The sequence below is a fragment of the Gobio gobio genome, assembly GCF_949357685.1.
Source record: "Gobio gobio genome assembly, chromosome: 18".
Classification (NCBI taxonomy): Eukaryota; Metazoa; Chordata; class Actinopteri; order Cypriniformes; family Gobionidae; genus Gobio; species Gobio gobio.
Window position 1 is genome coordinate 21187774 of NC_137111.1, and position 11785 is coordinate 21199558.

General features: G+C 46.8%; 1 protein-coding gene across 1 annotated transcript in view; it reads left to right on the plus strand.

Moving 5' to 3' along the window:
- syt16 (synaptotagmin XVI) overlaps nucleotides 1-11421 on the plus strand; it is a 40418-nt gene extending 28997 nt beyond the window's left edge. Inside the window, exon 7 of the mRNA XM_079841934.1 lies at nucleotides 8597-11421. Within this exon, the coding sequence (XP_079698060.1) occupies nucleotides 8597-8910 (314 nt within the window). The 3' untranslated portion in view covers nucleotides 8911-11421. The remainder of the gene's footprint in view (nucleotides 1-8596) is intronic.
- Nucleotides 11422-11785: the final 364 nt, after the last annotated feature.

Below are 11785 nucleotides of genomic sequence, written 5' to 3' on the forward strand. Positions count from 1 at the left end.
TGCCTGGGCCGTGATCACGCCGCCGCCGCACTACTCGCCGGCGGATGCCCGGAGTGCGAGGAACTGACGATGTCGACCCTGCGGGCTCGACTCAATCAGTTCGATGACGACATCCCTCCAGTCCCTGCTAAGCCGCGCAGAAAGAAGCGCCGCTCGCAGCGGACTCCGGAGTTCGCAGAGAGAAGCTCGCCGGAACCCTTCCCGCCGGCTTCACTCTCGCCTTCCCCGCCCCCACCCCACCCCAGGCCGCCATTTCTGTTGCGGATTATCCTCCAGGGATGAGGCGGATGCGGCCGCGGAACGCGCCGACAGCTGCTCCATCATGGCTTCCGACAGCGAGGACTGGTCTTCCGCGACCTCTTCAGTCCGGGCCTCCGGACGCTCTCGAGCGGGTGAGGACGCGGAACTGTTGCGCCTTCTCACCCGGGCTGTCGAGCAGCTAGGCCTCGAATGGGCCCCGCCCAAGGTGGCAGCGCCGAATCGACTTGACGGATGCTTCCTAAACAGTCGCCGCCGTGCGCCCACCTCCAGGACTGCACCTTTTCTGCCAGAGCTTCACGAGGAGCTCGCGAAGTCCTGGAACGCACCATTCTCCACGAGGGTCTCGTCTCAGGCTTCTTCGGCGCTCTCACAAGTTGACGGCGCGGATGAGAAAGGCTACAATGCTATCCCTCCGGTGGAAGAGGCGGTCGCAGCGCACCTTTGCCCGCCTTCTGGTTGGCGCTCAAAGGCTGCCCTCTCGTCTAAGGCCTGCAGAGTGACGTCATCGCTGATCGGCCGCGCGCTGAAGCGGCATCTGCTCTGCACTCTATGGCCATGCTGCAAATCCTCCAAGCTAATCTCCTCCGCGACCTGGACGAGAAAAGCTATGACACTGAGTTGGTCACGGATTTGCGAAGCGCGACGGATCTCGCCCTTCGCGGTACCAAGACCGCAGCACAGGCCCTCGGACCACAGGCTCTATGGCCTCCCTCACGGTAGCTGAGCGCCACCTCTGGCTCACGCTCGCGGATATGCGAGAAACAGAGCGCGCTGCCTTTCTAAACGCCCCGCTCTCCCCGTCTGGGCTCTTCGGACCAGCGGTCAAGGGGATCGTCGATCGTTTCTCTGAAGTGCATAAGACGACTCAGGCCATGAACCTCTTCCTGCCTCGACGCCCCGACGCTAGCAATAGCTCCGTTGCTCGCCGTCCTCGTGACCAGCCAGCACCGAGCTCCGCGCAGCGCCCAGCGCGGCCCCCTTCGTCTCAGCGAAGACCGAGCGGCCGCCCCAGATCACGCTCTTCCAGCCGTGGTAAGCCGCCTCCCCCTCGGGGCCCCCGGCCGTCCAAAGTCCTCCTAGCCAGAGGCTAGAAACGACGGTTAAGTCCCGCCGCGGCCGGACCACCGTCAAAACTCTCTTTCCTGTCAGCCCCCACCGCTGTGGCTGCTGCAGATGGATTTCACACAGCCAACGAGCCGGCAAAACTGCCCTCTCGCCTGTCAATAACCGCCGTTTTTACGGCGAACCAGAGAAATCACAAAAGTTGCATTATTTCTGGTTGCACGGCTCACGCCGTAGGTGTTTCAAATGCAGTAAATGTGCCCACTTTTCTGTGTTCACCCCTGCACACAAGCACTATAAACCCTGTGTCTCTCACTCACATAAAGCGGCCACCGGCCGCTCGAGTGCTAGAGTTAGGTCATGTGTCCGCTTGTTTGCGTCCACGCCTAACCACCACACGCGCTGTCACACAGCCACTCTTAACCGGTCATGTTCCACGCGTAAGAGTTGTGCCCGCTCAAACGCACTCACACATTTTCGCGAACATTATGCCTCAGGCGCTACGCGCCGCGCCACACACCATTTGTTCTCCGCCCAGGGTGGCCGGAGCGATGAGTGTAGGGCCACACACAAGCTACTCCCCGCTCGAAGCGGCAGAGATACAGTGTGTAGGGCGGCCAGCCATCGCGAGCGATCGGCTGGCCCACAGCACAGAGAGCGCGCGCACTGCGCCTGCCCCTCCTATACAGGCCGTCAAACCCGCGAAGCGTGGCGTTTCGAGCCCGGAGGCCGTTCTATCCCATGTGGCACACGCGAGAGCGTGGGAAGCCATTCCAGGTGTATCAGAATGGGTGCTGAAAACAGTGAAGCACGGCTACACTCTGCAGTTCGCTCGCCGCCCTCCGCGCTTCTGTGCGCGTACGGAGACGAGAGTGAGCGAGGAAGTAGCACATCTACTTCAAGCAGAGATAGCCACGCTGCTGTGCAAAGGGGCTATAGAACCGGTTCCCCATTCTATGAGCGAGTCAGGCTTTTACAGCCGGTATTTTCTCGTGCCAAAAAGGGATGGGTCGCTCAGACCGATTCTGGATCTGAGGCGTCTGAACAAAGCTCTTATGAGAAGATCGTTCAAGATGCTCACGACCAAGCAGATCCTCGCGCATATTCGCCTGAGAGACTGGCTAATCTCCCTAGATTTAAAAGATGCATATTTTTAAATCAAGATAACGCCGCGTCACAGGCCATTCTTACGATTCGCCTTCGACGGCCAGGCTTATCAATACACTGTCCTTCCGTTCGGCCTGTCACTAGCACCCCGTACATTTACGAAGTGCATGGACGCGGCCCTCGCTCCCCTGAGAAGTCGAGGGATGCGAGTATTGAACTATCTGGACGATTGGCTCATCCTGGCGCAGTCAGAGGCCGAGCTCCTCGCCCACAGGGCAATGCTGCTCAGCCATCTGGACAGCCTGGGGCTCACAGTCAATTGGACCAAGAGCTCATTAGTGCCCACGCAATCAACCTCATTTCTGGGTTTGAATCTGGACACTGTGGCAATGTCAGCCCGCCTGTCACCCCAACGTGCGCGCCAAGTTCGGCGCATGGCTGCGTACTTCCGGCCGCGCAAAATCGCACCTCTCAAGCTCTTTCAGAGGATGCTGGGACGTATGGCCTCAGCTGCAGCTGCGCTCCAGCTGGGCTTAATGCGCATGCGCCCGCTGCAATGCTGGTTAAACGCCCGCAGATGCCTCACAGAGCCTGGGCGTCCGGAGGCTTCAGGATCAGAGTGACTCAGGGCTGCGTTTCAGCCCTAGAGCCCTGGTTAGTAGCCGACTGGTACCAGCGGGGAGTGACGATGGGAGCCATCTCACACCGCAAGGTCATCTCGACGGACGCCTCCACCTCGGGTTGGGACGCCGTTTTCGAGGGCAGATTGGCCTCGGGCCTCTGGTCGAGCGGAGAAAAGCTCCTACACATATACTATTTGGAGATGATAGCGGTAGAGAACACGCTCAAGCAGTTTCTCCCGCTTATACGAGGACACCACGTATTGGTCCGGTCGGACAATACCACAGTAGTGTCCTACGTGAACCGGCAGGGCGGTGTCAGGTCCAGGTGTCTGGGCAATCTGACAGAACGCCTGCTCGTGTGGGCACACAGCTCGCTGCGCTCGCTGAGAGCTGCACACGTAACGGGCCACCTCAATGTGGGCCCGGACAAGCTGTCCAGGGGCCTCATTCTCCCAGGAGAATGGTCCCTGCACCCTCAGACAGTCCAGCTGGTATGGCGCCTATTCGGCAGAGCGGAGCTCGACCTCTTTGCAACAAGAGAGAACGCCCGCTGCCCGAGGTTTCTGTCCAAAAGCGAGGATGCGCTGTCCCAACCTTGGCCCAGCCTCCCGCTGTATGCTTTCCCGCCGATTTCCCTATTGCCCCAGGTCATAGCGAAAATCAGGGAGACGTGCCGCCCGGTGCTCCTTATAGCGCCGCGCTGGGAGAACCAGATTTGGTACCCAGAGCTGGTGAAGCTGTCGCACTCACCCCCCTGGCCAGTTCCGCTGAGAGCAGACCTCCTCTCTCAAGCAGGAGGGTCAGTTTGGCATCCCCATCCAGAGCGATGGTCTCTGCATGTATGGGTGACCAACGGATACCCTTTGACCTGCCCGAAGGGGTTATGAACACGATTTCACACTCTAGAGCCCCCTCGACGAGGCGGTTATATAGTTGTAAGTGGTCGGTGTTCACTGAGTGGTGTGTTTCCAAGGGATTGGACCCACAGCAATGTGGGGTCCAGCGGGTGCTCTCCTTCCTCCAGGAGCTTTTGGAACTGGGCAGGTCCCCTTCCACGCTCAAAGTGTATGTGGCGGCTATAGCAGTGTTCGCTCAGACGACGCTAGGTAGCACGCTAGGAAGGAACGAGCTCATCATCCGTTTCCTCAGAGGAGCCAGACGGATGAATCCCCCGCGGCCCCCATCGGTTCCTATATGGGATCTGGCCTTGGTCCTAGAGGCCCTGAAGGCTCATCCCTTTGAACCGCTCGAGACTGTGGAACCAAGGTTCCTTTCGCTAAAAACCGCGTTCCTGATAGCTCTGGCTTAAGTAAAACGCGTGGGGGATCTACACGCGCTCTCAGTGAGCCCGACGTGTATGGGGTTCGGCCCGAATGACTCCAAGGTCATTCTTAGGCCGAGGCATGGTTATGTCCCCAAAGCGATAGGTACTCCCTTCAGGGCGCAGATTGTCTCCCTCTCGGCTCTGCCAGCATCCGATGAGGGGGACGGTGGCAATGTCCTCTGCCCTGTCAGGGCATTGATGGTTTACGTCACACGCTCCGCCGCCTTCAGGCGCTCTGAGCAGCTATTTGTTTCGTTTGGAGGGCGCACTAAAGGTCTCGCCTCCTCGAAACAGACCCTGTCCAGGTGGATAGTGGACGCGATTGCAGCAGCTTACGCTTCCAAACATCTGCAGTGCCCGCTAGGTGTCAGAGCACACTCCACTAGAGGCATGGCCTCTTCGTGGGCTTGGGCCAGAGGGATTTCCATCCACGATATCTGTATGGCGGCAGGCTGGGCCTCCCCGTCTACATTCGTGAGATTTTACAATCTGGAAGTTCCTGCCTTACAGGCGAAAGTGTTATCAGTTCAATAGGGCTGTTGGTTCTGCCCAGTGATTCTGCGCAGACATAGCTCACATACTGGTAGTAAGTTCGGTACTAGGCTTATGTGAATTTGAAGGAGACCGGCGGTGCCGTTCCCTCATTTACGAGACAAGCTGTTGTGAGTTTGAAGGTGACCGGCGGTGCCGTTACCTCACTCATATAACAAGATATTGTGAATTTGAAGGCGACCGGCGTTGCCGTTCCCTCATTCATGAGACAAGGTGTGGCGAATTTGAAGGAGACCGGCAGGTGAAGGATTCATGGGACAGGGTGTTGTAACCACCCGTTGTAACCACCCGTCAGTTCGAATGAAGTGTCTGTATATGTGGTGGCCCGTTTTCCTTACCGGCCACCCTGCCCGAGCATTGTTATGGTCCCCGGTTCCCTGGGATACATATGCTGTACGCGAGGCGCGCACGGCGTTGACAATGTGTTCCCAATGCGTAAGGAAACTTACGCAATACGAGAGAACCTCTCGTAAGAGAACGATACTCGGTTACTTAACGTAACCTTGGTTCTCTCTAGAAGAGGGAACGAGTATTGCGTTCCTTGCCGTGCGCCCCGCGGGCTTTTACGCTTCAGAACTACGAAAACCGAATACGCAGCCCGTGAGCCCCGCTTATATACACGTGGCCACGCCCCACCTGTAGGCAAATGAAGCCAGGTGGGTGCGAAGCGCCCTCATTGGTCGCCACGTCACGCGGGCTCACCGATAGGTTGCTGCAGTTGCCAGCAGAGCAGTCAATAGCACGCTGGAATAGCCTGCTATGGTCTGCCAGGCTGCCGCACTGCGTTGACAATGTTACAAAATTAAGGATCATTTTGGGTTTTTCAGAAATCTCGAAGAAAGAATACTTTCCCGATGCGTAAGGAAACTTACGCAATACTCGTTCCTTTTTCTAGAGAGAACCGAGGTTACGTTAAGTAACCGAGTATCGTTACCACCTGAGAAAACCACACATGCATACACAGACAGACACACTCTGTTTTTCATGCTGAGTCACGGTGTTATGTTAGTGATCTTCCTAAGCCAAGGGTCTAAATGAAACTGTTTACTTCAAAAGAAAAATAATATTTGTGTTCGTACCAACCTATTCTACCGTTCAAATGTCTCTTATTTTCACCAAAGCTGAATTAATTTGATCAAAAATACAATAAATCTAGTAGGTAACATATTCACTATTAACTACGACTTTTGCCTCAATAAACTCCTACTTTATAGCGTATTAATAGTTAGTACGGTCGTTTTTGTAGCGTTTAAATTAAGGGATGTAGAATATGGTCATGCAGAATAAGGCATTAAAATGTGCTTTATAAGTACTAACAACCCTCTACGCACACCTTGGCAATAGAATCGCCATTGGTTAGAATTTTTTTTTGTTTACTCGCCAGACTGATATACTATTTTATTTATATCAGTGCTGTCAAATCGATTAATCGCAATTAACCGCATCCAAAATAAAAGTTTGTTTACATAATATGTGTGTGTATTCTGTGTATAATTATTATGTGTATATAAATACGCACATGCATACTCACACAACACACACACACACACACATATGAATACATATTTGATATTTTAACTGAACTTAGGACTGGTGGTGGTGCTTAAGATATTGTTGGTCATTCAGTGTTTCTGTAAAAAATTATAATAGTAATAGATAATAGTAATTATTAATAAGATAAAAATACTACTACTAATTCTACTACTAATAACAATATACAACGCACTAAGGATTGATGAGCTAATGGGTTCATTAATATTAATCATGTTGTCTGCGTTCACTTGAACTGATTTGTTTGCGTATTAGTCCCGCCCACTACCGGAGAATCCGACATATCTTCTGCTTGTTCTTTAAAGCTGAATAATTCCGAATGAACTCCGTTGTTTTGACAGGAAAACAATAAAGACGCATGTCGATTCTGCGTGGTATTTAAGACGGTATCTCTTTGCGCGTGTGTGTGTGTGTGTGAGTGTGTGAGTGTGTGAGTGTGTGAGTGTGTGAGTGTGTGAGTGAGTGAGTGAGTGAGTGAGTGAGTGAGTGAGTGAGTGAGTGAGTGAGTGAGTGAGTGAGTGAGTGAGTGAGTGAGTGAGTGAGTGAGTGAGTGAGTGAGTGAGTGAGTGAGTGAGTGAGTGAGTGAGTGTGTGTGAAACACAGCGCTCTCGGCAAAGCGACGTCGAGTTGTGTGCTTTCACACTAGAGTTTACAGTACGTCAAATACAGGCACGCTCCGCATCCGTTGAGCTGAACTGAAATAGACTGATCGTTTTATCGCTTTCAGTGTTCAGCGAGTGAAAATATATCTATGCTTAACTTATTCTTAGCCTCTAACACACACACAGGCGAGTAAAATCCGAGAATTTATTAGCCAATGGCTAATGATAGATATTATTTAGTCGCCCAGAGTGAAGATTTACTTGCATAGGTGAGTGATTTACTCGCATTGTAGAGGGTTGTACTAGCAAAGTAATTACTTTTTATGGAAAGTAATACATTATGTTACTTTTGCATTACTTTTTCTCTTCTGGGCTGAGCTTGCTTGTTTGTTTTTTTGATAACAAAAATAAATAAAATCTCCATTTTAGGCAAATGTAAAGGCCCTTTCACACAAAAAAAATATATGAATAAGTTTCACGCTGAAGGAAATGCAAATTCATGCCTGTACAGTAGAGGGTGCAGCTCAAACAAACCTTTCAGCTGTGCTGCCATTCTGCATTGCAGAAGAATAGGACGCAGGAGAAGAAACTCTTACTTCAGTAATAAAAACAAAAAAATGAAACACAAATGTGATGTGATCATTTTTGCTTATTAGCATGGTTGAATTCGATAATAAAATGAGATTAAATACATAAAGTACATTTTGTATTATTTAACATATTTAATTATTCTAGGTTTGCGTACTATTCTGAGTTTGCATTACGCTGTTTTAATTATAGAATACGATTTCTCTCAACATGGGGACAGAAGTGCTGTCAGTCAGTAAATGGGAAAACAAAGTAACTTATTTATTTGAAAAAGTAACTCAGATATTTTGTTGTAAATTTAAAAGTAGTACATCACTGTATTAGTTACTTGAAAAAGTAATCTGATTACATAACTCATGTTGCTTGCATTACTTCCAACACTGCATGATAATTCAGAAATCATTCAAGTATGCTGATTTAGTAATAAACATTTATTATTATCAATGTTGAAAACAAGTGTACTGCTTAATATTTTTGTGGAAACCGTGATGCATTTATCAGGAACATATGATGGATAGAAAGTTTAAAAGAAGAGCATTTATTTGAAATAAATAATATTTTTTAACATAAATGTCACATTTGACATGTGTCTTTGCTGAATACAATTATTAATATCTTTTAAGAAAAAGAAAAAACCTTATGGCCCCAAACTTTTGAATGGTAATGTAAATGATTTACTAAATAATTGAATTAATTAATTGATTTAATAAAAAAAATCCAACAATTACAAAGAGACATAAAGCTTTTAATATCCAAAATAAATCAATTGACAAATCATTATTACAAAAAAAAAATTGGGCCTCCAAAACTAGATGGAATAAATCACAGAACGGTTGATGTTCAAATGATAATTCAAGATTATTAAGAGCATATTCATTCAGTAAACATATTGAAAAGAGATTCAGTGACCTGTCTTTCTCTTTCAGATACGTTTGGTAAGCTCACTCTGTTGAACTCTATGGGACAGGAGATATCCCGCTGTAAGACATCCATCCGTCGCAGTCAGCCGAATCCGGTCTTCAAGGAGACGTTTGTCTTCCAGGTGGCGCTGTTCCAACTGTCCGATGTCACATTAATGGTCTCCATTTACAATCGGCGGAATATGAAACGCAAGGAGATGATTGGCTGGGTGGCTCTGGGCCAGAACAGCAGCGGCGAGGAAGAACTTCTTCACTGGCAGGACATGAAGGAGAGCGGAAACCAACAGGTCTGCCGCTGGCACACACTACTGGAGGCTTAGAGGATAGAGATAGAAATATACTCACACTTACCAAACTGTGTTCAGCTGGAAATTCCTTTGGGAAGGCGGAAACAGCCAAGGCCAAAAATACCCACAAAAACGGGAATGAACAAGCAACTTTTAATGATATCAAACAAAGATAAGGCATGTAATTATGAAAATCTTGGAAGCACAAAGAAACACCCACGTCAGACCACTCTTCTTCTCCCTGAGAGTACTTAACACAGACTCTTATCTGGTAACCAGGAAATGACATCACAGCGTAATAAATAGACTACTCTCTTTAACCCCAGCAGCAACCAATCAAAACGCATTATTGCTCAAGCCACAGTGATTGTCACCTAGTGATTTTAATGAATGGAGGATTCATTTGAAATGATTAAATGCCTCAAGTTCAGACCCACACCAGAACAAGTTGATGGTAATTGGTGAGGATTTGAAAGACCAAATGAGTGTGAAAACTGCACTTTCATTCATGCTCACCAACGGGTGACACTGAAGCTGTTTCTTTTTATTAAATGTTACATTTTTTATTACATTTTACATAACAAATATGCTATAATTTTTAGCTCTGGACAGTGTTATGATAAAAGGTAGGATACTTTTATATTGCTGTTAAAATGGATGCTCAAGTTAAAGGGATAGTTCACCCAAAAATGAAAATTATCCCATAATTTACTCACCCTCATGCCATCCTAGGTGTATATTACATTCTTCTTTCAGACGAATACATACAGAGTTATTATTTTATTTTTATATATTGTTCAATATTAAAAAATGTCATGGCTAATCCAAGCTTTATAATGGCAGTGAATGGCAGCCCAAAATGTGAAGCCCATCCATCCATTATAAAAGTACTCCACACGGCTCCGGGGGGTTAATAAAGGCCTTCTGAAGTGATACATGGAAAAATGAAAACATCCATTTTTAAAACTTTATTAAATAAAATATCTAGCTTCCGCGAGACCGCCTTCCGTATTCAACTTACGCAGAAAGTGTAACGCCTCTTGCATTTCAAAACACTTAAGGCTTGTTAACACCGGGACGATTCTCGCGCACTTATCGCCGACGTTTAACGCCTCGTGACTAAACAAAGGGCGCCAATGTGAGTGTGCACACCAACGCGCAAAATGGCAGTAAAAAAAATCACAGTTAACGGCAGTTTTAAAAAATACGGGTTTGTTTTTTTGGTTTGACGCATCGTGTTAAAAACTGTCCGATTGGCGCTTTTGGCGATGGTGAGTTTCCATCGAATCCTATTTGATCTGCAATCAAATCAAAAGTGGTATCTACTGTCAGGGAGGGAATTTGCACATTCACTCAGCGCATCGGTAGTGAAAATCGTTTGGGTATGAACACAAAGACGCATCAAAAAATGCTGGCGTTAAGCTCGTGCGATTATCGTCCCAGTGTGCACAAGGCCTTTTCGCTACATCACTACATTCTTCCATTCACTGCCATTATAATGCTTGGAAGAGCCAGTACATTTTTAATATAACTCTGTATGTATTCGTCTGAAAGAAGAATGTCATATACACCTAGGATGGCTTGAGGGTGCTTAAATCATGGGCTAATTTTCATTTTTGGGTGAACTATCCCTTTAAGTTATCCATATCCGAATAAGCAATATCAGCAAATGACTTAACTATGCTTAAAGCATAGTTCACACAAAAGTCATTATTTACTCACCCTCATGATGTTCCAAACTGTATATCATTCTTCTGTGAATCACAAAAGTTGAGTTGAACTCTTTTCAGTAATGGAAGTGAATAAGGACTGGCACTGTCAGGCTTCAAAGAGACAAAATGTTATATTTCTTTGAAAAATTTGACATCCGACATTGATCTACTCTGCATGTTTATGAGCAAATCTGATCAGCGAATGAATCCTTTCACTCGATCTGCTTCAATGATCTAGTTCACATAAATAATGTCAATTATTCATTTGAATGAACTGATCTGGTTCTCGAGTTCATCTGAATCAGCAACTAAATGATCCGATCACAAATGCTTAACAGACCACTGAAGATTATCATTGAATAGATTTCAGTCTGTTTCTCACACAAAGATACTGTATGGTTTGAGAAGACTTGGAGCTTGTGAATCCATTTTGAAGTTTGAACGCTCCGATCCCCATTCATTGTAATTGCATGGAAAGAGACCAATCCTACTTACCAAAAATAGTCTGTACGCACAGCACACACTTATGCATGTCCAAGAAAATCTTAATCCTAAAACTGTCCTTGTGACATTAAAACCCAAACTCTTTTTTAATGCATGTCTGTAATGCTTTATGCATATATAAGTGCCTGATCTTGTCAAACCTATATGGAGTTTTCATTTATAGCCAGTGATATTGGAGATTAGCATGGAAAACTCTGAAACATTACAGATGCATGGACCTCAGTGTTTTAAACATCAATAGTGCCTGTTTTGCATGCATTCAAATAGTCTTTTTGAAGATAAATGCATATATTTTTGTTTATCATTAAAGACAAATCTCTAAGACATGAGTTTTGCTGGCAATACTGTTTTATTTCATTATAATTTAGAATGGTAATGAATGAAAATGTACAATTGACTGTAACCAACTATATCTGTCATCTGGTAATCAGGCTGTTTAAATCAGATGGAAAGGGTGTATGAAACTGAGAAGAGAGTGTGTTTTATTTATTTATGTTAGTGCTGTCAGTCGAGTTGTAATATATTTTTATATTGTCACATTGAAACGCCAAAATAATGTAGAAACAACCAGTGAGACCAATTCATATTTTTTCCTGTCCTGCTAAAATACAAAAAAAGTACAAAAAAAGTTATTGTTTTCATTGTTTTTGACCCATGTAACTAGTGCTTTAAGATTTTCAGGTAGGCTAGGT